Source organism: Nesoenas mayeri, assembly GCF_963082525.1.
Source record: "Nesoenas mayeri genome assembly, chromosome: 12".
NCBI classification, from domain to species: domain Eukaryota; kingdom Metazoa; phylum Chordata; class Aves; order Columbiformes; family Columbidae; genus Nesoenas; species Nesoenas mayeri.
The window spans coordinates 2,694,024-2,719,884 of NC_137547.1; the positions used below are offsets into that span (position 1 = coordinate 2,694,024).

Consider the following 25,861-nt stretch of genomic DNA (forward strand, 5'->3'; position numbering starts at 1 on the left):
TTTTCAGTGTTCAATGATTAGTAGTTGTGTTTTCTTCCAGCATCCTTATGTTACAGTTTCCATGCAAAGTCTCTGTCTTATTCCTCCACTAGATAGGTAGCTTGGGAAGATGGGAGGAAATACACCATTTTCCAGCATTAATTAGTTATGAAGACTTTTTTTCAATGAAGTATAATAAGCTAAAAGTGTGTGCATCTCACACGCTGCATATAGTACACTTTTAATATATACACTGTCATTGTACACAAGCATCTTGTATATACACTGATACCATCTTCACTAGGAAATTAAAAATCAATAGATAAGGAACCTTGTGCTGTATCTTCTCTTCCTCTAACATAGATCTCACACGGGATCTCCTCCATCACCCTGTCTTCTATGACTTGCTCCGGGCAGTCGTGCGCTTGTTTGAAAGTGTAACTACTTTTCTTGAATGTGCTATTAAACGTTTTCATGGGCTGGGGCTGCGCAAAGTCGTTGCGAAAGGGCAGTTCCATGGAGCTGAGGTTGGTCCTGCTTTGTTTTATATTAGAGGCCTGGGAGCCACAGTGGTGGTCGTGAATGCACCTGGAAGCTGTTGAAGGGCGCCTCATTTTCTGGTAGTTTTCAAGTTCTTCTGATAAATCTGCCAAATCTGCAGAAATTTCCTTGTCCCTCAGTGAGAACAGTTCATAATGTGGAGGATCAAATACTTCCTGGAAACCAGTTTTATTGAAAGCAGTCTTGCAAGCCATAACCTTTTTGCGTGGTTGCTTTACTTGTACTAGAATTGAAATTATGAGAAGAACTAAAACTATCCCTGATGTGATGCCAATGATGGTTCCATGAGTTTTGGTGATCTGTTCAAACAATCCAGTTTTCTTCTTTTCTGTAAAGAAAAGATGAGATATTATGATAAGGCTTTTATTTTCCACACTTTTGATCATGTATTAAAACAAAGCAAGCTGTGTTATGATTGCCATGTAAGTGCTGCATTAATGAAATGACTTAATGGCACTGGAGACTAGAGCGGTATGTCAGTAGGATTTATCGTACTGGGTCTGTGTGGATTCCTTGTCTGCACTAGTGGCTATCGCGTGGTAATTCAGTGGCTTCAATCTGGAACCTATACTGATCAATATTCCAAAATCCACCAGTTCAATAGCACTTGATACAGCTACAGATGATGCTTCTCCTTCCATGGTTTGCTCCTGCTGGTAACATTCCCATTGACGGCAGTAGATGGAAAACTACCTAGTTCTTTAAAAGTGCAATATCATAGGGATGATGTAAGATTGATTGCGGTGTTTTCACATCTTTTGGAAACTTAATGACCATGCCTATTGTGTAAGTCTCTTGTACCTATTCCAACAGAGGGAATTTTAGAATAGATATATTTCAGTTTTAACAGTCCAGTAATCAAGTCAGTTGGAAAAAAGAAAGGAAAGGTGGGGGGGAACCAATCAACCCACATTATACAGCGTGTTTGGCTAGTACTTCATCTGAAAACACACAAGATGGCAGCATCAGAACAAGATGGTTTTGCATACTTCAAATTCTCATTTGAAGATTAAAATTTTCCAGTTGGATTTCTGTTCTGTAAATGTACTTGTCCTAGGGGACTAGAGGAATTCTACACTGAGACTCTGCAACATCTGCTACTGGGGGAGAAAAGCACCTAAGACTACGTAGAAGAAAAGGTAGGAACCTAAATGTTGCATATTATTTTCAGGTTTTTGGCTCCTGGCATCTGGATGTGTGTGTTATGCTTCTGAGTACGGCACACACAGTGCACGGAGAGTTCTATCCCACCATACACTATTTGAAACAATCCCCATACTAAACAAGAGAGTCCCCAAAAAATCAGCTAATAAAAAGTTATGTCTGAAATACAGTTCCACTTCTTAGACTGTTTACTCGGAGTGACATTTAAACCTTTAATGTGACGGGAAATACCTCCCCTTGTCCTGCCCACCTCACACCTTGGTGTTCCCACACTTGGTGGGAGGCATGAATTTCACTGCTGTGGCAGTTCTCTCATCTGCATCTAGGTCTCTTAATTCCTGGGAGATATTCTCATCAAAAAGCTGTTATACAACAGTCATGTCTTAAAAGAAATTGCACGCAACCGACTTTTCTACCCATTTTTATGTCACTGGGCTTAGGCATAAGGTAGGTCACAGTATGCTCAGAGTGAAGTAGCTATCGGTATGGACTAAATGGGAACTCCGGGCGCCTGCAGGAACTGAACACAACTGTGAGCAACTTTCTTTTCAAGCCTGGATATTGCTCCCTTGCTGCATCAGTCTCCCTTCCGTCTCCCTTGGCTGGCCGGTCTGCAGCTGCCTCTTAATTATCTGTTGTGCAAGTAACAAACCAGAACCTAAACTGTATCCAACATAAAACACGGGAGGTTATTTAGCACCAGATACAGTGACTTACAAATATTGAGAAAGATGCTTTCTTCACATTGCGATACCGTTTTCATGGAATATATTATTTTAAATCACTGCAGTACATGAACGAAGGGTGGATTCTAGGCAACATTCCAGAAAGCAGTTGGTAGAGACAGGAAAAAGATATAGCAACTGCACTGAAGAGGGAACACTGAATATTATCAAAGCTAAGGATTGTTTAGAGGAAGCTTAATTCTGCATTGAAAACACGGGAGTTACGGATCAGTTCTGTTATCTGGAAAGCTTCCACAATATACCGTCCACTAGAGTATTTATTAGGGGTGTGAATTTTTTTTCGTTTGTCCAAAAAGCAATTTCAATGTATTTTTTTTAAATATGTATTTACTAAAAAAATTAAGCTTATATCAAGATTTTCTCTAGAGAAGGTTTTGGCCCTTCCTGCAGGGTCAATTTATCTTTCAAATGGAGTACCTACTTAAATCTTTCTGGAGGTTTGTGTTCAGACCTATTTATGCCATTCTACTTGTCAAAAAACATCCCAAGCTCACACTTATTGTTTCATTGTTTTCTTTGCGCAAGGAAATATGTTGACCTTAAACTGGTTTGGTTCCAGCTCTGAAAATTCAGTTCTTGTTGAAGCACAGGTGAATGTATTTGTGCTTTACTAGAAAAACAAATTCCTCAAATCATGAGAATTTTTCTATGAATCCTGATATAGAAAAAAGCCTTTACTGTAGTTGTGATGGTTTAAACAATGCTCCTCTGCCCCATGTTCTAGGAGCGGTGATTTGTGTGTCCGTTTTCCATAAGCGATGACTTCTTGCTTCCTAACAATTCCTCCTTCTTCACATCCTTTCTCACACCATATGCAGCAGTTGCATTTACTCTGGGAGAGTCTGTGATTAACACCTTAAAACAAATGTTCTAAAATTGGCTTTGTCTTTGAAGATTGTTGCAGCCCTGAGAAAGGCTCTTTGTGCTTGAAGGCTTGTCTGTCTTTTTTCAGCTCTGTATTTTTTCTCTAATAAAAGGTATCACCTGTCCCTACAATCCTTGCTTCGTTTAAAGTTTAGAAATGGATAGGGTGCAACCCAACAAATACTAAATCCTATTCCCTATTAAGCTGACATCCGTTAAAAATACAGTATATGCTGAAGAGGAAGAAATTTCATTATATATCTGTCAGATCAATATTTAGGAGGCTTACACGTCTCCTGAGTTTAAATAAAACATTCGGAACACCTTCCTAAGAATAGTAGAATAACTGTTTCCAGCACATTTCCAGGAAAAAGACCTTTCACTACATCCTTGAGAGGCCAGCCCGGCTCACAGGGGCCAGCCGTGCACCATCCTCACCTCTGCAGTGATTCTCATCCCAAGGGTATGCACAGTTTTGAATGCCATTGCAGACTAAAGAATTATTGATGCACATGTTGCTATGGCAGAAGTAAGTGTTGCCTGAGCAGGGAGCTGCAGGAGAGAAGAGAAAGGAAACATTAGGAATTTTCACTAATGGTTGCATTGCAATAAAACAAGTAAATTCCTGGGTTTTTTTAACATGCACACTCATTCTTTATTTCAAACACAATCACTTTTTCTACACACCACTAATTTTCAGATGATTTACTCCCTCTTCACATGGTTGCTTTCAGGTGTATTATCAATGCTACCAAAACCAAATATTTCTTGTTAAAAATGGGTAGCAGCCAGAGACAGTCACAGAACACAGATAACAGAAGGCTTTAATACTTGTCCTTAAAAACTTAATACTTAAAAATCACATGCTCAACGTCATTGATGTATTTATTCAATCTGCTGTGCATCTGCTATGTAGATGGGATAGCTGGTTGTGAAGCAGTTCCCGAACATCTGCACTTTGGAGCCCATTAATATCTTAAGGCAAATCAGATTTCAGCTTGTGGAGGACTGTTCCAGTAATTGCAAGATATTGCAGTAACTGGAGGCATCTAAGTCACTCCTGCTTGGGAATCAAAGCTCTTAGATCCTCCTGTTAGAGCTAATGCAGGGATTAAGATAGAGTACAGTTCAGCTTTTTATCTATCTGTCCATATATAGTTAGAAATTTTAAGAAATAAATTAACTGTGAAGTTGCCCTAAAGCTTTTATGTTTCCATGAATGTTTGTTATACTTCCTTGACATCAGAAAAATATATTTAAAAAATAGTTATAATAATTATTTTCAGGATGCTATGTAATATACATAGGGAATTATTTCTAAATTGAAGGCACTGGACAAGAAATTCATATTCCTGTTCTCTGTCTCAGTAATGTGGTATTTTTATGACAGAAATGTCTATTATTAGTGGAGTTCAGTTACATATTTAATAGCAAGATGCGTGTAAGACATTCTCCTCTTTGGTTTCACAGAAATAACTTATTCTTGAGCAATCTAGAGTCTCTGAAACATGATGTGAACCCAAAGGGTGCAGCAGAGGAGCATGACTAGTCCTGAATACAGCGTGTTTCTCACTTATTTCTTCTGTTAGGGCATCAAGGTCTCAGTGACAAAAACAGGAGTTATACCTGAGAGAAAATTCACACCTTTAATTCTGAATTTGCATTCCCTAATTCTAATATGCATTATCTTCCCGTTTCTTACTTCACTGAATTTTGGTAACCTATGCTGCTTGTTTTTCAGCTTTCAAATTGGCTTCTTGCCATTGCTTAACCCCTGGCAACGTGGCACGAAGTTCCACATTAGGAAGCTTATGCTTTAATTGTAGCGCAAGTGCTGTAGTACTTGAATGTAATACAGAATGTTATTAGAGTGCATTTTGGAAGAATTTATCTATGTAATTTCAGTGTTTGAAAATGTCATAGTAACTATCACATGAATCCTCCTTGCTCAGCTGAGTGGAGAATTTGTTTGGATAGTAGATTTAGTCTGAAGAACACTGGTTTCAAAGCTGAGTGATGCTTAGGAAAGTACCAATCATATGCATTATATAGGTTACGAATATAGATGCCACATCAGGTGCCCTGGGAGGAAAACAACCACAGTGCGTGTGCAGGGATGGGGCTGGGGAACCCACAGCTGACCTGGAGCTGAATGTGGTGAGGGACACGAAAGGCAACAAGAAGAGCTTCTTCACATGTACCAGCACCAAAAGGAAGGCCAAGGAACATATGGGCCTACTGCAGAATGGGATGAGCAGAGCTTCCCTCTATGCCTGGTGTCCTGGTGTCAGCTGGGATGGAGTTAATTTTATTCCTAGTAGCTGGTGTGGTGCTGTGTTTGGGGTTTAGTATGAGAAGAATGTTGCTGACACACTGGTGTTTGGGTTGTTGCCAATCAAGGTTTATACCAGGTCAAGCACTCCTGGACACAGAGGCTGGAGACGTAGCAGAAGCTGGGAGGGGGCCCAGCCGGGACAGCTGCCCCAAACCGGCCCAAGGGATGTTCCACACCATATGACACGCTCGGTATATAAACTGGGGCAAAGTTGGCTGGGAACTGCTGCTTGGGAACTGGCTGGGCGTCAGCTCCACGAGTGGTGAGCAATTGCATTGTGCACCACTTGGTTTATATATTCTTCTATTATGATTGTTGATTTTTTTTTTCCTTTCTCTTCTATCCTATTAAACTGTTTTTATCTTAACCACTGAGGTTTACCTGTGGGGAGAAAAGGCTTAGGTAGTTTTCCTTCTAAATTTATAAAGAAAGATTGCGCACACTTTACTTTTGAAAGGATAAATAGGATCATTGTTTAAACAGAGTAGCTTAAAAAGGGTACGTATGTAATAGGTGACAGTATCTACTAAAATATTTCTGCCGGTGAGATAAAGGAGGATCTATGAAATCCGTGTCCAGGGTGGTTATGGATCCATATGTATCTGCTGGTGTTTCAGTATGGATCTGTATGGAGTTGTAGTTCTTACGGAGGCACTGAGGAAGGATTATGACGTAAGACACATTCCCTTTTTTGTCTGAACGGGGGAATTTTTTAATCATTCCTGTATTTTTGGTTGATGCATTCTGCTGCTGCGCTTCCATCCATCAGCACAGTCTCTATTTTACACTCCTGCGTAGTTTCCTTAACATTTTTGGGGGATGGCTTTTGTTCACAAGTTCACAAAGACGGGACAAATAGATGTCATTTTCCTTTTGTTTGCTATCTGGGGAGTACAAAGTCTAAAAGTCACAACAATTGATCAGTTCCAGTCCAGGACTTCAAGGACAGAGCTGCACTCTCCTCCTAAAAGCTGCCTAAGCCTGGTGCAGCGTTCACAGTGTTCTCTGTATCAAGCATTAGTCATGTATTGAATCAAGGCAGAAATCAAATACATCGATTTTTAACACTGCTGTATCTGAATTACTTAGTCAAATTTGCAAGCGGCGCTAGGTGCGCGTTAGGTGACTGTCATGCACAATTAGTTCATTTATGTAAATATTTTCAGAAATATTGATTGTTTTCATGGTTGGCTTTATATAATTACAAATCATTAGTAAGGCAGAAGAGAAAAATAGCTTAATCAGCTGAAAATAAAATAAGCACGGATTCACTTTTTTGGTTTGAAAAATTGCTTATCAGTAGAATATTTAAAAGTATATGAAACATTTTAAGATACATACTTTTGAATTACCATATCCAAGGACAGTATCTCAGGTTAGAAGATAAATCAGAATAACCGTATACCTTTGCAGATTTTATTCTGCCAATGACTTTTGAGTTGCTTTAAAATCCCCAGTTTGGAAATTTACCTTGTTTCAGGTGCAGTGACTGTTTCAATCTCTTGCATTCAAAAAAACCCCACAAAAAATACCGCAACTCAACAGCAACAACAAAACCACCAAACCACTCCAGTATTTATCATATACATGGATAGTCTCCCTGTCAAAGTTATTAACATTTTCTAGATTGAAAGCTGGAATAACATGTGCTATCACTAATATTAATAATTGTAGTGAAATAAAAAGTACGGGAAAAGCAGTTATACATTTTGCAAACAAATTGTGCTTAAAACTGGTATTTACCGAAATTCCAATATCTAGATGCCTATTGCAGGTTCAACAACGGAGCAGTTTGAAACATGCAATTGGTTCTCACTCCTCTGTATGCAAAGTAAGGAAGAAGCTATTTCTCTTACAAGTCCCTGTTACTTTAGATTGTTTTACAGAAAGAAACTTTTCTCCTATGCTAAACTTGACTGGTTCACAGAAGAGAATATGAAATCTGCTTGTTACCTGTAACCTGAACTTTTTTGCAAGGTGGTGACCAGGATCCCTTTCAGGACTGACTACAGAGATGTCGGTTCTACCAGAAAAGCTACTTATTTGACAGCAAATATGTGCTACTTATTTATCGAGCAGAACTTTCTGAAAACCCCTAGCACAAGCATAGGTCTGATTCCCTGAAGCAGTGCATCTGGTTTATTCAGCTCTCCTCATGTATCTCACAGTTCTCAAATCAGTCTGCTTTTGTGCTGCAGATGCCACCATTTTCAGGTTCTGCAATGTGCACAGTGTAGTCCTTTTTAAACATGTGAGGCAACAAAAATTCATTAAGTCTAGAGAGAAAGCACTTAGAAGAAAATCTCACAAGAAGCACGCTTTCAAGGAATATCTTAATTTACAACCATACTCTCTCTAACCCAGGCTATGTAATCCGAATAGAAATCCAGACTGCATTTCCAGCTCTGCCTTCCATCTAGCCTTCATAAATCAGTGTGAACTGAGCTGCTTATCCCAGGCATGCAGCACAAGCGGGCTGTGCGGAGGGAGTTAGAGCTGGTAGATCGGACTCTGCAGGGTCACGCGTGTTCAAACCTTCTGAACATCCAGCGTGGGCTGGAGAAGAGCCCGTTGTAGCGTCTGGGAGGGGCCCTGGCAGATGATCTCCCAGGGGGACCAGTGGGAGAGTGCATGTCAGTGCCACTGCTGGCTCTGCTCATTTGCAGAGCTCTGTGAGAAGGACATGGCCTAGAGCTGTATTATTACTGAATTCAAAGGAAAAAGAAACCCTTGGAGAATGGAGGAAAGCCTTTCTTCAGGAGCCGTGATTAGAACTGTCATAAAGCCAGTATTTATTTCACCTGCTAGCATACGAAGGAAACAGAACCAACCTTTTTTGTGTGTTCCTGCTTCACAATATACAGCTGATGCTTTTCCTAATATACCTGAAGTACCCTGATAACAGGAGAACAGGCCCTTTACAATCTACTTACGATCCACGAATGAAGTGAAGAGCATTCTGAAGCGGCTGAGCCTGCTGCCCTCGTCGGCCCACATGCGCACCACGCCGGTGCCCGTCTGCAGCGTCACGTCGTTGGCGACCGTGCTGCAGAACTTGGCCTTCAGGTTTTCGATAGAACTGCTGCCATCATACACAGCAACGAAGTTTCTTTTGCATTCATTTGAATGCTCCATTTGATAGTCAAGAAACCGCAAATAGATCTGTCGGAAAAGAGAAATTAATGTCTCGAGGAAAAGTGCTACAGAGAGGACAGTTTTCTTTCTTAGCAAATCTTGAATACGATGTTTTGTCCCCTTACACATATTCTCCCCATACACTCCCAATTCACACCACTTTTAAGCATACATTTCCTTATTACATGTTGATGTGGAGTATTACTTGACATTTGTCTGAAGTGTCTGTTTCATTTCTCCTCCCTCCCCAGAACAATCTTTACTCAATAATTTACTCTCATATATTACTGCTCCCCTTGGGGAAAAAGAAGTAAAAAGCAAGATGCTGAGGAAAGCCCTAAGCAGCTCTGCTGAGTGAGGAGCCCAACCACGCCAGAGGAGATAAAGGAAACACAGAAGTGTGCTCAAAGAATTGTGATAGTATTTTGTCTGTTCCCATTTTAATTCATAAAAACAATGTTAAAATATAAGGGAAGGAGTCTATTCAGAAAAGCTCTGAAGTAAAATAAGGAAATTAAAATTCGTTTCTTCAGAATGAAAGTTAATTACTGCATCAGAGCAGAGTTACAGAAGACACAAACAATGAAGTCAGGAGTAATGCAAATAAAAATGGAAGCAGGAGACATGTAGCTGGCTATCTGGGAAGAGTTAAGGAATTTAAGCCCATCTTAATTTCTCCAAAAGCAGAAATCTAGTCCAAGAGAAGGCAGTGTATGTGGCAGAACATATGCAGCAAGGAAATTAGAAGAGGAAGACGGCACTGGAAGAGTAAGCAAATTACTTTACTGGAGCAGGAAATTTGTGCAAGATTGTAATTCAGTTACATGAAAACACCATAGGGCTTTTTAATCTCTTGAATAGTTCTATTGGAATGCTTAAAATCCTAGTGACAGTTGACGAAGTAGGTAACTAAGTCATTGAAGCATGCTGCAAAATCCATCCTTAAACTTTACATATTCCTCAGACAGCCACGATTTCGAGAGAGGAGAGATCTGTCCCCATGGAGGCCGAGGCCCCTGCTCGGCAGGACAGGCCGCGCTGCTCCTCTGCCCACGCGGAGCTCTGAGATCCCTCAGATACACCAGCTCTGGCCTGTGCGTCTGGATACAGCCCCCAGTCCCTTCTGGCCGGCCCTGCGGTGCAAAGCCCTTGTCACAGAATCCCAGAGTGTCAGGGGCTGGAAGGGCCCTGGAAAGCTGATCCAGTGCAATCCCCCCATGGAGCAGGAACACCCAGATGAGGTTACACAGGAAGGTGTCCAGGCGGGTTGGAATGTCTGCACAGAAGGAGACTCCACAACCCCCTGGGCAGCCTGGGCCAGGCTCTGACACCCTCACCCCCAACAAGTTTCTTCTCATCTTTCAGTGGAACCTCCTGTGTTCCAGTTTGCACCCATTGCCCCTTGTCCTGTCACTGGTGTCACCAGAAGAGCCTGGCTCCATCCTCCTGACACTGCCCCTTTCCATATTGATCCCCAGGAATGAGTCCCCCCTCAGTGTCCTCTTGTCCAGCTCCAGAGCCCCAGCTCCCTCAGCCTTTCCTCACACGGGAGATGCTCCACTCCCTTCAGCATCTTGGTGGCTGCGCTGGACTCTCTGCAGCAGTTCCCTGTCCTGCTGGAACTGAGGGTTTTCATACACCTGCCTAAGGACAAGAACCTCCAGCCCTCGTTAAGTTTGTGAGGCAGGGAAGGCAGGGTGCATGTCCCACACTTACTGCCGCTGCATTAGCTATTTTTCTGCCCTCTTGCCATATCTCGCTTTTAATCTCAGCTAGTGCCAAAGCCTTTTAAAACAGAATTTTGAAGAATTCACTATAACAAAACCAACCACCTTTGTGTGGGGTGAATAAAACGGTTCCCCCCGCAATCTACTGCCCAGGCCCTACGGAAAAGGCAGGAAAGGAGCCCAGGACCCCATGGGTCTTCCCTGCCAGTGATCTGCCGGTGTAGCCTCGGCCATATTATCTTACACTGCATCTCACTGGTTTGTGATTTTCAGTATATATATATATATATATATATACACACATATGTTTTTTCTACTGTCTTTGTTGCATTTATTATACTGCTGGAAATTCTCAGCTATGCTGGACCCGTCTTCCCTTGATGTCTCATCTCCAAACATAGGTGTGAGCTCCAAGTGCCAGTATTTGGGCTGAGAGATGGTGTTTGCATTTAATGAATGGCTTTATGTATCTGCTGTAAAATTACAATGGAAGCTAAAAATAAATTAGCACACTTTCAGTGGAGCTATTCAGGGTATGAAAACAAAGGAATAATTCCATTAAAAGAGCTCAGCTCTACAAAAGCTCCTTCTGGTTAGTGCATTAGGCAAGTAAAAATAAAAGGTCCTCACTCTTAGATTATATTGATTATTCTAGTAATTTTCTGAAAGCTGGAGGTAATTAAATATCTGTTACGCAGACTTTTAAAATCCTTTCATTGCTGCAGTTGTGTCAGTTTTTAAAATTTATTTTTATTACAAAACCAAACTGAGGAAATTAAAAATGTCTATGCTTATTTTTCTCAAGAGACTGCACCATATCAGACCTAATGGGTTTTATCATCATAATTCTGCCAGAACTGAAACTCGAGAAACCAGTCAGAGCACGTGGAATTATTCTTCTGCAATGTTTCAACTCAGTAGTTTAGGCTGACGATCTCAGGACTGACCCACCTATAACTCTGCCCTATGGCAACATGCCATAATTAATTAAAATGCTTCAGTCCTGGTGCACTCGAGTGGCAATGTAGAGAGAAAATGGGTTTATTAGTGTTTCTGCAAGAACTGCTGCTATTACTTAGACTAGTATAGTGCTCTAGAGAGTGGAGTCACTTCCTCAAAGGCTCAAAACCATTAATGGAGTATTAAACGAGTATATGATTCTGAAACATAAAGCTGTCTGTTAGGTGGGTTTTTTTGCAGTTTCTTTCTTTTGTTTTAATTTTTTTTAACAGGGTATAGCTATTGTATGTTGGAATTATGAAGAGGATTTTGTCCTTGGCCGCAAAATCAAGATCAAGCTGTTTTAATGAGCACAAGACAGTGCTGTTTTCATAAGCAGGCTCTCTGTGGGAACAATCATAACTCTCATGTAACAAATGCTGGGTTTAGGCTCAAGCAGCTACTATGGCGCTTTGGGGCTTGGGCAGAAAAGCTCTAGCAAATTTTACTGTGGCACTTTAAGAGAGTGTGATCCTATAGCTAAGGCAGAAGAGAAAGACTGATAATTCCTCAGCTGTTTCCAGGTAAAGTCATTTATTTTAGATCCAACTGATGCTGAAACTCTGTTTTAAGGTGCTGGATTGTGAATCAGTCCGGGGAGGAGCAGGTACGTGTCTCTTTGACTTTGGACAGAGCCCAATTCTCCAATAGAACCACTGGAGGCAAAATTTGAAGCCATGGCAGCGAGATTTTCTGGAATTCATAGAAGCTGTTAGCCCGCGGTTTTGCCTGCAGTCTCCCAATAAAACCAGAGTTCAAGTCGAACGTCCTTGAAAATTGTTCCTTAACCAGCATTCACCACTATTTTATATTTTAAGTTTCAAATAATAGGAAGACGGCACCGTGGACTTTTTGTGTAACTTCAATGTTGGAAACAATCCCCTATCTGGATTTCCTAAGCCACTGATACATAATTCATTTCAGCTGAAGTGAGATATTATGCAAATCACAGCTAGTGACTATTACCTGCTTCTAATGACTTGGAAACCCATTATATTCTGAGTGATGTGAATGAAACCCACCTTAGCATTTGGAGTAGCCTTAATTGTCCATATGCAGTCAACTGCTTGCCCCGGTTTTGTTTTTTCTTCTTGTTCTACTTGACTGGACCGTACTATTCCATCAGCTCCTGAGAGCTCAAATTGGCAGTCTAGGGAGAACATACACCTTGCTGTCAAATGCAATATATTCATTTAAAATTTCATGTATAAAGAAATTGTTACTGTAATACTAGACCTGGGATGGGATTTAAAATACCTCCTAGGTAAGTGAAGTCGGGATCTGTAATAGAAAGAAGTAATGAATCACACAGGTGATCAACGCTTGAAAAGCACTTCAAGGTTTAGTGTAATCTGAAGATTATGTCCTTTTTTTCATTATGTCACAATAAAAATTGCCAGAAAGTTTACTGAATTGATTGGAAGGTGCAGAGACTTTTATTTTAACTGATAACATCATTCCACAATGATTGACCTTATCACAATAAGGTATTTCTACCCTGACTGCTCAGATTTCCAGCATAACACCAAAAATGACTATTCAGTTTTTTGTCCCTACGTTACCTTCTGAATGTAAGGCTGCCAGTTTCCCCGAAACCCCTGGAGCTCCCCAGAGCACGGGGGATCTTTCTGCGCACATCATTTTTATCAGATTCCTGTCTGTCTAGTTCTGAACAATCTGGACTGCAGTAGTTTAGTAGAACAGACCAACACTTTAAAATCACTAATTGCTATTAATAAAGAACAGAAAGAAGGATAGTTCAATATTACTTTTCCTCGGGTAGCAGTGCCTCTTCTCTGAGGACAGGCAGCACAAAACATGGTTTCTGAAGACAGAATTTCATCTTGATTGCTCCCGTCTGCTCTCTTCTAAACATGCCGCGTCAGTAGCGCGTGGATCTGTAGTACACGCTGTAGCAGTGCACTGTATGCGTGCTACTAGTGAAGTAAGAATATACTCCACAATGATGAACTGGTGGTACTTGGCTTTGCTGGGAGGAGGGTTTGGCTGCAGCTGGGTCTGTGATGGGGCTCTGCAGGCTGACAGGCCAGTGTCTCCAGCACCCACACTCACCCCACGCACCCACTCACGGCGGTGGCACAGAAAACCACCCGAGGAACCCCTCAGGTCACAGCGTGTGAAGTGTCACTCCATGCAAAACAAGCACTAGTTCATGCAAAGTGCGTGCCTGTTTTGTACAAAAGTGTCTTCCAAATGAAGATCCGGAATTTGGCCATTTCTGTGCCCTCCTAAATGTTTTTCTGTACAGAGATTTTATCACTTCCTCTAAAACGCTTCAGTCCCGAGATGCAGTACAGCTCAGCAAATGCCATCTTTGTCCTCCTCCGATTTAGTTACCTATACTGAAATCTGTGACCATTATGTGCAAAATTCAGCAGCAGATTTTCAGCCTTGTGAAGCGATTATTTTAATGAAGTGAGAGTGTACGTGTGTGTCCTTCCATTTTCACAATCCTAAAATATTTTACCATGCTCCATGAAGCTGTAGATGAAATTAAAAGAAAAAAATATTGGTCCTTCAGTTGCTGTGATCTATTGTGAAAATAATATACATTTTAAATGTATATTTAAAGCTCCAGCCTGGAACTAGGCTAAGTTAGTTTTGAAAGTGACATTCATGAAACGGCTTTGGAAATGGACTTAGCAAAATGCGTAAGTACTGTCCCCGTGAAAACACTCCAGCACATTCTTCCCACTGGACTGGTCACCATGTTAATCTGAAGAGTTTCCAAGTCTCAACCCCTAGCAATGTCCCCAGTTCTACAAGCAGTAATATATATAACCATGTTTAGTGTTTTCATGTGCTGTAGGGGTAAAGATGACATTAAAAAGTTATGCTCATGTATACATTTATAGCAGTAGTAGAGCTGACAATTGTATATTGGCCAATATGTAATTGTATAAGGACAATACAATGCAGATAACTACACGTATAGTATCTACGAAGTGCAGCAGCCAAGCACTGCTCAAGGGCATCAGGTCACGTTTCCTTGTGAAAAGCATGCCTTGCCAGCTTTATGTGGCCCCACAGAGCAGATGCACTTTCTGTTTGGCTAAAGGTGCTGTCAGCACCTTCTCCCCTCCCTCATGCCCCGGCACCCACACCGTGCGCTGAGCAAAGAGCAGTGCTGCTCAGTCTCCTTATACTGAGAGTGGACACTTGGCCTGTACAGCTATTTCCTTTGGCTTTTCCAAAGGGAGATTTTAAATGGTTTGCATCTGGCTGAAGTGCTAGTGTAGATTTGCTTCAGATGTTTTTGCCATGGTGTCTCATATTCCTAGAAGACGGACTGTTGGAAATGCCAGCTATTTGTCTACATAAATGTGCCTTCCATCACTGCTGCTGATGAGACTGGTGTAAATGAGGAGTAACAAAGAGGGAAGTTGCTAAAGCCTTCGACATGGACAATACCAATGGACTCCTTCACTAGCAAACCACAGACCTGTAATTCCCTTCAGGCAATTTTCCTAAGTGGCTTTAGCCCAGTGTGCTGTAAGACGAGCAGGACCGAGGCTGTGACTATCACAATGTCACTTTGCCTGCATGAGCGCGTCTGGTGACATGCAGCCCTGGACCGCTGGCATCGACACCCACGGACGCTCATTACCTGGGTCAGAATTTTAGGCATCTTTACCTGGTATAAACGAGTACTTTGCTTGAAATCCCTTTCCTTCCAGCTCCTCATCAGAAGTAAACTTGATCCACATAAATCTCCCTGTTGATCTAATTAGTGCAGGACTTTTCAGACCACAGTAGCGATTAATGAGGGGGGAGAAACCAAAAGGCCCATCTCGAACCTCCAGATGATCAAACCGACATTCAAATGAGGGTTCTATGTAATAAGGTTCATCAAAGGTCAGCTCAATTCTTTGTCGTGGAGCAGCTAGATGGAAAAAATCGAATAGAAGGTTACATGAAGATCTATATAAAAACCACATGATGACATGAAATAACGAGCTAGGCCTCCAAAACAGCAAATAAACAAGGGATTGGAAACTTCTGAGATTACATCTGGCAGTCTCCTACAAAAACTCAGACACACTGTCATAGACATTTTAAAAATGCTTCTGTAGAAGATACTTTTTTCATGGAATTCTATGGATTTTGCTTGCTGATCTTTATTGTCGAACACTCAGAAGCGACATATATTTAACGCTGCGCATGGAACAGATATTAACATATATGCAAAGGTATTCAAACAAATTTTCATATTAAGATATAAATTAAAACCAGTGATCTGTGAAAGCAAAGTACGTAAAAAAGGACATAACATTGAGGGATGCAGAAAAGAATAGAAAAGATACAAAGAACTACTCGCGGGTATATTTCCTAAACATTAAGTCCAAATTTGCTGATCCTTTGGCAGGAAACACCTTTTTTTAGGATATTCAGAGAGGTGCCAATGTTCCATATGCACTATTAACATGCAGGTGACTGCAGCTGTTTTAAGTGTGAGCTGGTAGCCCCTGAATCCCGATGAGCTGCAGCTACGGCAGCTTTAGGACTGGACTTTGACCTCTGCACTGTGGAGCCCTATTTTATGAACAGCTTTAGCATTTCTTGTTCTTGCCACCTCTTGAGCTACATGGACTTGCAGATACTAACTGGTATCTGGAACGACAGCATTAAAGACTCACACGCTGTCTGATCCTTCTGAATGCCAAAGGGATTTATTTATGTGTCTTTAACGCTGTTCAGACATCGCAGGAGTGAAAACCACGTGTAGCTGTTTGCACATATGGGCAGTGGGCTGCGGGAAGGACCCTGGTTAGAAATTGCGGCGGGTTTTTGTCTCCCTCCGGTCCCCATGGTGTTTCTGGGTAGGAGGGTGAGGACAGCACTGGGTTCCCCGTGTCCCGCAGTGCTCCAGATGTGCACCCCAGCAAAGTGAGGGTGTCCCTGAACCGGTACAAACAAAACCTGAAACACACGACTTGAAATATTTCAATTAATTGATATTAATCTGATTATTAAGCTGACTAATATTTTTAGCTGACTTCAGCGGGTTTTGGGTGCGTTCTAAAAAGAGAGAGAAATAATTAGTGTGTCACAAGTCTTGCAGTTTTTATCCAGCTGTTCTCCTTGGAATGGGGTTTTGTTCTAGTTAATGAAATTGTTTTGTCTTCATCGCATAATTTCAGTAGTGACCTGAGCAGTGCTAACCGATCTCCATATTTTTATAATAGTACAGTGCTGTGGCAGTCAGATGTGTCTTTTTTATTAATAAAGGACAGCATAAAGATCTTCTGCTTGTGAGACAGAAAGAATATAGTCTTCAGCCAGCTTCTGCACTTTATTATCAGCAATATTGGAAGTGATATTAAGCTACAATTTTTATCTTCAGAGATTACAGTAGATCAGATGCTGCTTTTTCTGGCTGTGAGGGTATGTCTTATTCCATATAGCTAATTCTCGAATGTTTGTGTTTGCTATTAATTTGTTATTATTACTTCGGACAGCAGATTTAGCTCCACGTTCACCCAAAGGGCTGTAGAACTGACTGTATCACCAGATGGCTATACAATACTTGACAGCAGACTCGAACAACACTGCTTCAACAGTTCAAGATGGTCCATTTGATGGTAAGATTACAATATGACAAACCAGAAATACAGCACGTACCTTCTAAGATATAGATGCACTCTTGATTTGGTGGGTACATGTTGGGGTAGTTCGGGGAAGTAAAATGCCCTCCATTGCTTGTCCGCACCCAGTTGTCGCACTGCGTGGGAGGAATGCGGTTCACTCCAATATTTTGCCCACCTTAACTCAAAAAACAAAGTGATTCAATTAATTTCTCCCGTAAGCATGCACATTTCATTTTGCAAAAGTAAAACCCTGACATAACGCCTATGCGGTCAAAGATGAAAATTATTTTGGTTGAAAACCCTCTTTTATGTCACTTAGTATCTAGCTAGGAAACTCTCATGTTTCATTTAGTGATGCGGTATATCCTGAAGAGATCACCGTTTCTGAATATCCACTAATCCTTGGGAAGGGAAGCAAGGGGGTCAAACAGTCACAGCGGATGCTAATACAGCAGCATTATTTTATGGCTTATGGCTGCTCCATTCCTATGCAAGTACAATCCAAAATATTTGTTAGCTTTTACTATTTTTGGCCTAATTCTACAGTATACTGCAGGACACAGCTCACAGATTGAGTATCTATTTACATAATTTGTTGGAATACTGAATGCTTGTAACAGCCTGAATTACAATATGTAAATATATTAAATACACAACGGTAGCTAACGTTACTCATGATGTTCCTCATACTGCTGCAGTTATTCTTCGCAGCCCATCGCGCGGGAGCCGTGCCGGTTCCACCGGAGCTGGGTCCGCTGAGCTGCCCCGGTGCATTAGAGCACCCGCCATGGGCAACTCATGGATCCGCGGGTGAAACTGCTCAGGGAAATTCGGTAGGTGTCAGTTCAAGGAATTCTTCTCTCCTGCGGGTGGGTTAATCCCACACATAAGAGAATAAGGTTCATGAAACTGCTGCCTTCCCACCCTGCAGGCTTCAGAAATGGCTGTGGGTGGACTCTTTGGAAAGCTTGTTGTCAGATACAGGAAAGAAGAATTTGTATGGTGGTTTTTTCCCCACTTCTAAGGTCTAAAACCACAGAATCTTAACTGGGTAAGTGAAGATCCATGTTCTTTGGGACTAGATGGCTTTGTCCAGTAAAAACATGCAGTAAATATGAAGAAAATGGAAAATACTGGAATTCATATTGGTAGTTCAAGAGCTATTAACACCTGAACACAAATACTTCCTTTCACTTGTTTTCCTTAATTAAAAATTATAAAACTCTTAAATTTTTTTAAAGAAAATCATCAAAGCAAAATTGTACCTTGTGTCTTCTGTGCAACAGCAATCCCTTCCACCACAAGGATCGTTACCAGCAGCACTGAGGAAAGAAATGGACAGGAAGAACATCAGTAATTCATCACAATTACAGACCATTTTCTGCAGTCTCTATTCATGCAAATCCTAGAATCACCAACCAGAGCAACTCAGAGCATGCAAAAATATAAATTAATATGTGTTTTCTTAACATTTCAACATGAAGAAAGCTGTGCAGCCCAAGCGCGCTGTCAGTTCTTCCAGGTTCCTCAGCAGAGCACCTGTGAGAATAGCAATTTGTTGTCTGAGGAGACCTGAAGAATATCTTCTGGAGTGCCTATTAATGTGCAAGTATTTTATAAAAGTAAATGGTATCTATCTTTGTGTAACTTCTACACCCTGAAACAAGAGGCTTCACTGCTATATTGAACCAGATTTACCCTCAGTCCATATGTGTAACACGTACAACAGACTTCTCCGGCATCCAAGAAACGACTGGATTTCAACTGACTCAATATTGGACCTGGTAAAGATTTTGTTACACTCGTCCCCAACCCTCGTTGTTCTTCCTTCCTTCAAGCCCTCTAGATTGTTTTGCTGTTGGCCTTTCCCTTCCATTTACACTTTGATTGCACCCAAGCAGTGTCAGTCTGAACAGCATATATTAAATGTTCTGGATTCTGCTATTCATCAACAGTTTAAAGCAGGCTTAATGTCCGGATTTTCCTAAAATGCTCTGTCTCCTCAAGTTGTTAGATGTTACCAGGACAGAAGGGAAAAGAGAATGAAATGGAGTGTGTCATTGCGCCACTCTTCACATCTTTCGTTTGCTTCTGACTCAAGTATCTCTGCAATTCTGGATACGTATCTTAGAGAACTTGATGAGCAGGCGAGGACTCGGCCCTGGACAGACAACGGACACAGGATACAAGATGCAGAATCATGCCTGTCATTGAGATGGTGAATAGAGAGCAACCACTTGTTGTCTGTTCAAATAGGAGAACCAGAGGGTATCAGACAAAGCCAACAGGTGCCATGTCCAAAGGAAATGAAGTTTTTGTTTGTTTTGGTTTTTAAATGCACATACTTTACAATGCATCCCTAAAGTAGAAAAATTCTGGTTCAGAAACCCCCTAAGCCAGAAGCTGTTGGAAGTTTGGGGTAATACTTGGGGCAAATTTAATTTGCTCTACTTTTATAGTCTTTCTGAGACCTCTACTTTTCTGTCTCTGTGAAAGAAGGTACCAGGTTAGCTGGACCTTTGCTTCTCAATGTCTTGTTAATGCTGAGTCAGACAGGCACGGTCTCACCACCGCAGGGAAAAAAAGGCAGAAAATCCAGCAGGAGTTTTGTCACATTCAAGAAGTCCGGTATATTTTTCCCTCTCGTTGCTCAGGCATTTTAGTGGCTTGAGCTGAAACAGCGTTTTCTGTCCCTGGGACTGTGGCTGTCACTCTCCAGCCGCTCGGAGCGCTCCGGAGGGAACGCGCGCTGCCCGGCACCCCAGCCAGCCCATCGAGGTGCTGCTGCAGCGCCGGCACGGATGGATTATTGGATCTTGGGGAAGAACAGAAGGAATCAATGTTTGCCCCTCAAAGTGTCCATCTAGCATCTGTGGTTTATCACGCATGTTTCTGCTGCCCCTTTTTCTCTCTACCCGTATTAAAACAGATTGTATATCATGATGAGACTTTCCTTACCAACGACCGCTTTTTTACTTGTAAGTGGAGTTCACAACTGTGGGTGTTCTGAAACACCAGATGGGCCTTGCAAACAAGTGTTAGTTCCTAGAAACTCACTTGATTTTTAGGGATGGATTATGAGATAGTAGGTTAAGACTTGGATAGTTTAGCAGCTTCCATCTTTGCAATGATTTTGTATTTTCATCAATATTAATATACTGAAAATATACTTCCTGTCATGATCTCTGTACAAAGTATCAGCTGTTAATCGTTGCTGACTCACCCTAGACTGAACACTCAGGCTGCAGAAGAAAGACCTAGTACCCGTTACTGGTCTTCAAGTTACACATATTCACTAGTCTCAAAAGCAAATAAAAATAAAGATCTCATCTTTATCAGCATATGATTGGCATTAGTTTACAGATATTTTTCAGTTTTTAGTATTTCTTATATAGATGCGACTATTTCAAAATTATTTGCAGTTTATTATTTGGCTTCTGTGTTTAAAGCGAGCACTCCAAGATGTGAGTTTAAGTGCACGAACTTACAATGCATTGGTACTGCTGAGATCGCTTGTCCCTAACAGACAATCTTAACAGCGCTTATAAAGCTCCCTATGTATTTTCTTCTTTTTCCCCCATCATTTTTGGAACAACACTTCCAAGTTGGCTTTTGTCGTTACAGAAAACACAGATTGCACCGTCCTACATAGATCACATGTCAGCAAGTTCTTCTATTGAATTAACCCTTCTTGAAGATGCGCTATGCCCACCCTCTATTTTGCAAGGACATGGAAATCTCTTCATAAATTCTTGTGCTGCTTCTTAAAATGTGGTATCGGCTTTGTTATTTTTCTTAAAACAAACAAACACAAATATGAATAAAATAAATACTTCCATGGCTAACAAGATGAACGCAGGCAGTCACTGTCAGGTAAGAGTGGGCAATGCGGGGGTTTGTTTTGGCTGGTACAGCTATATCTGCTATGGTTCACATTGCTACAGTATACCTTTCTTTACCTTTTTCACCTTGAAAATATCAGTAAGCATCTAAGTTGATTTCAGTGTTTGTGCTCTCCTGTACAGATAAGAGACAACACGAGAATAGATATTTGGTGACACTAACCAGCAATTCCCTCCTGGAATGATGTGGATGCAGAAAGACGCCTCCTCAGAGGACTCCAGCAAACCCAACTGGCTCTATGAATGGCGCAGAGCCATGTGTGTCGGTGCATAAGGTACGAACAGTGCAGAGCCGCGTGTCGGTGCACAAGGTGTGAACGGCGCAGAGCTGCGTGTGTCGGTGCACAAGGTGTGAATGGTGCAGAGCCGCGTGTGTCGGTGCACAAGAACAGTGCGGAACAACACCATGTGCAGGCAACTACAGCAGATAAATGGGCTTAATATTTGTCTTACTGTCTTCCTCTTGTCATGTTACACGGATGAGCGGACACAGTGAGTATGGGCCACCCTCTCTTTGTTCCCTGCCCTCTTCATCCTCATCATTTTTAACCCCTTCCACCTCTCGCCTTTCCTCGGCAATGTCTCTCCTTCCATGCTCTCAACAACCCTTCAGATGTACTCCAAGCAGCCCAGCTGGCACACGTTGAACGGCCCTCCTTTGCCATTGCTTTTATCCCGGGTGACAGCACGGTAAGAGGTGTCTCTAATGCTCCGTTGGTGCGGGGCCCTCACTCTGTGACACCGCTGGCAAAACACCAAGAGCATTCGCATCTGTTCTTCCAAGAGGTACTATTGCCTTAAACTGGGTGCATTTACATGACACAGTATAATGTGAGACAGCAAACAGGAGATTTTTGGCTGTAAACAAGGCCTATCAATGTTCAGGATGAAAGGAAAAGAAAGGAGGAGAAGAAAAAAAAAAAGGGTATTTTTAGACTGCCTCCATTAACCCATTTTTGTGTGTATTTTAAAAACAACAAAGCAATCACTGGGTGTCCTAAATCCATACCACTTCCTGGGAAAATACTTTTGCATCTCAAAGGCTAATTTGGAGGCTGCAAGTCAGTAGGAAAGAAGGACAGTGTGTGGGGGAGAGGGGGACGCTGTGGACGGAGCCGGGGAGCTGCACTGAGCTGCGTCCTGCGCACACCCGCACTGCGCGCACTGCTCGCACCCGCACTGCGCGCACCCGCACTGAGTGCACCCGCATTGCGCGCACCCGCACTGCGCGTACTGCTCGCACCCGCACTGCTCGCACCCACACTGCTCGCACTGCGCGCACCCGCACTGCTCGCACCGCTCACACTCGCACTGCTCGCACCCACACTGCTCGCACTGCGCGCACCCGCACTGCTCGCACCGCTCACACTCGCACCGCTCGCACCCGCACTGCGCGCACCTGCAGCACATTCACGAGGATGAAGAATAATCTTGTTTCTGATCAACTGAAACTCAAGTAGTTAAAATGCACCTGAACTTGCAAAGGGACACAGCATTCCCCTGCTCCTCCTTTTTTCCTCTTTTAAAGTCTATTCTGTATCGCTGTGCCCTGACCATTCTTCAGCATGGATGCAAGATACACCCCAGACTTTGCTCCACACTCTCTCATGGTACAGGAAACAGAAGTATCTACAAATGCCACTTGAGCATGGCTTGTTAGTGCAAGCAACAGCACAAACAGTGCAGGATTGCCTGAATATCCCAGAGACAGAAGGGTGGGTCTGATCGTTCTGTTTCTAATGGAGGAGAGCGGTGAGAATTCTGCTGGGACAGACTGAAATATAGGAGGCTGACCTTATAAACGCAGAGACATTTAGCTGGTAAATATAACAGAGGTTACTGCTTCTGCTCATTACATTAAGCTTCTGCTTCACGCTACATACACTGAGGCAGACACACTGAGGGGCTTCTTTTATTCATGGATCTGGTATTTGCTACAGACTTTCATTTCACAAATTGTGGTGCATACTTGCGTACTACCATTGAAAGCTCTGATAGCTTTTACTGGTGGGAACGCTAACTAGAGGTAAAGAAAAAGCAGCAAGCTCCTGTCTCTGTTTTCAAAAGAATCACTTTTTCATTTTCTTCACTTCTTTGCATGAAATACTTTAGATCACACAGCCTGCAGACAGCTGTATAAATTTTTAAGAGTGAAGACACTAACCATACATTGCAAATTCTTATTCCATTGTTGAAAAAGACTATGGAATAATCTAAAAGAATCCCCTAGGCTGGTAAAATAAACTACACGTTGTTTGCAGAAGTCAAGATTTTCTTTGCTGGCATTTCTTAAAATTCTCTGAGTCTGAGCGTATTGAAGTATGTACAGAGAGATCCACAAATGAGGGGCTCCTTTTTCTCTTTAAAAATGAGAATAATATAGTTAGTTTCATAGTAAGCAGGTGCTCAACCCAACATTGAGAAACCAGGGTGTTGCTTAGCGAAACAAGCGCTTTAGGCTGCTCAGATGACATAGGCTCGTACTCGCTGGCAAGATGCGTTCCTCATGTCTGCTGGGGTCCAGCTGTGCTCTGAGCTTCCCGTGGTGTCTCTGCTCTTCTCCTCACTGGGGATCTCCAGGAACAGCCAGATCTGCCCCAGCGACGACAGCGGGATCTGTGTGTGCCGGGCAGGCTCTGTGTCACACACCGAGAAACGGGAAAAATCCCACTCATTTCTTAAACGAACACTGAGTCATTCAGGGCGTTACACGCTCGCAGTGCAGTCGTCGCTGGGATCCCAGGGGTAGAGCTGACAGGCATTGCTTAAAGCAGGATTCACCGCTTATCTCTGTGCTTTGCTCCCTGGGTTAGGCAGCACCTTGCACACGCACAGCCCAAGCAGACGGTGATCGCAACGCACAGATCGTGCGCGTTAGGAGATGCAGCCGGGATTCCTGCTTCATTCTGGCAGATGCGGCCTGCAGCAACAACCGCTGGATCTTAATTACATACTATGTTTTGCCTTACGGGAATGAATCCTTTTCTGTGTACTATTCTTAAACCTAGCTCCTAATTTGCCCTGTGTGTTGAAATTAATGTTACTTTCAGTAACTGCTAATCACACTATCCCAGTTTTTAACATCCTTTTCCTCCCCACATGTCTAAACATTATTGTCAGCTATTCATGTGGTGGCAGCATTTGTGATGTCAGATCATGTCTTATTCCCTGACCAAGATTATATATACAACATAAACTACTTATATGTGTTTTGGCTGCTTTTAAGGATTCTGATCAAGTGTAAGGTCTCCTGATTTTAGATGCTGCACAAACTCAAAGTGACTGACCAGTTGTCTTCTAAAGAAGACAATTCTTCTGCAATTTAGAAAGACCAGGTAAAACGGTGCAAGGAAAACAAGATGCTTTGGACTTTATCTAATTCTGTGTGGACGGTTACCCGCTTTTCCTTCAGCAAGCTAGTCAACTGCCTTTCTGATTCGGGCCATTTTTAGCTCAGAAACACAATCTGTAAATTCCAGGGAATAAGATTTTTCTCTCTCTTTGCATTTGGTGACATTTGCTAACTGACAAAAGGAAAACTGTATTGGGCCTGTTACTGCTTTTTTAGGCAAACAACTCTATTGCTGAGGATGAAAACACAACAGTTTTTGAATCCCACGTGCTCTTTCAGTTCCCAGCCTGTGTATATTCCCTGAGCTCCTGTGCTCTGAACAGGACGTTTACAGATGGTAAAACGAGCATCCAAGGGCAGTTAGGGTGGCTGCCTAAAGCTCAGCCTGTTCACAGCTCCGGTGGCGTCCTCGTGCTGGGATACACCGCAGGATGGCCACAGAAGGAGGTAGAGGTGATGATGTGTAGCAGACAAGGCGTATTTGAGTTGCGAATCCTACCCAGAGCACGCCAGGAGCGGCACACCATTTGTAATCCTTCCCACAAGAGCCTGACGGCAGCAAGGGGCTTCAGCAGCTGTTAGCAGTGACACGAGTGCCTCGCTAAGATCCAAATCTCATTAGCCCTCAGCGTGCCAGCAGGACAGTGACCGCATGGCTCTGCTCTCAGATACAATCGTTCCATCGCACTCCAGCTGTTTCCAGGGGGGTTTCTCCCCTTCAGATTGCCAACGAAACAAAGGGGTGGCCTGTGTGTCTGCAGAGGAACCAGGTTACCTGGTTCAGGAGGAAAACGCGGCGCTCGCATGTCCCTTTGCTCACAATCGCCTGCAGAACAGTTCATGCTCGGATGGACCTGCGACACAGCCCCCTCCAGGTCTGCTCAGAACATTCACCGTTTCTGATGCCTCCTCCGCTGCAAACGCGCGAGCAGCCGCAGGCTCCCACCTTTTACCACTTGCTCCACATCCTGGTACTTATAATCCTTTTCTGGGCACGTCTGCCTGCCAACTCCTGATACTTTCCATTTTTAAAAGAGAAGCTTTCCTTTTTATATGGAAGGTCTTTTTCATCTCCAAGCTGTGTGCAGCAAGAGGCTGATGAGAAGCTGGGTGTGCAAACCGTGCTGACGAGGGGTTCCAAACACCTTATTGAAATACATACAGCAGCTTCAAGTTCACCTGGTTTCCCTGGAGCTGACAGAACGGATCCTGCTGTACAGAACTGTTCTGAATGCAGCTTTCCCCCAGATTACTTGTTCTTACAGCATAGTGATACTTTTGGATAGTGATACTTTTGACTTAAAAATAGATTAGATCGTCCCAAACTTCTTCATCTCTCGTTCTTTTTTATCAGTGTAGTGTATTTTTTTCAGTAAAAATCTTTTCAGGAATGTGTATTATGGAATTAGCATTATATTAGAAGTTCTGCTGTTTGATGTCATGTCTGACAATTTGTGCAGAGAGCACAAATGAATATGTTTTTCCTAA

At 42.4% G+C, this 25,861-nt stretch overlaps 1 protein-coding gene across 2 annotated transcripts in view; it reads right to left on the reverse strand.

Annotated features, from left to right (window-relative positions):
- Positions 1-287: 287 nt before the first annotated feature.
- The window catches only part of NETO2 (neuropilin and tolloid like 2), a gene marked incomplete at both ends in the record, with an annotated part of 30,030 nt that continues 4,456 nt past the window's right edge, over positions 288-25,861 (reverse strand). Inside the window, 8 exons of one of the 2 annotated variants that reach the window (XM_080351908.1) lie at positions 288-868; positions 3,753-3,866; positions 8,583-8,811; positions 12,533-12,660; positions 12,768-12,791; positions 15,166-15,414; positions 17,154-17,294; positions 18,385-18,441. In XM_080351908.1, coding sequence (XP_080208034.1) covers positions 288-868; positions 3,753-3,866; positions 8,583-8,811; positions 12,533-12,660; positions 12,768-12,791; positions 15,166-15,414; positions 17,154-17,294; positions 18,385-18,441 — 1,523 coding nt within the window. Of the gene's footprint in view, positions 869-3,752; positions 3,867-8,582; positions 8,812-12,532; positions 12,661-12,746; positions 12,792-15,165; positions 15,415-17,153; positions 17,295-18,384; positions 18,442-25,861 lie in introns of both variants that reach the window. The other variant, XM_080351907.1, reaches the window with a different exon arrangement.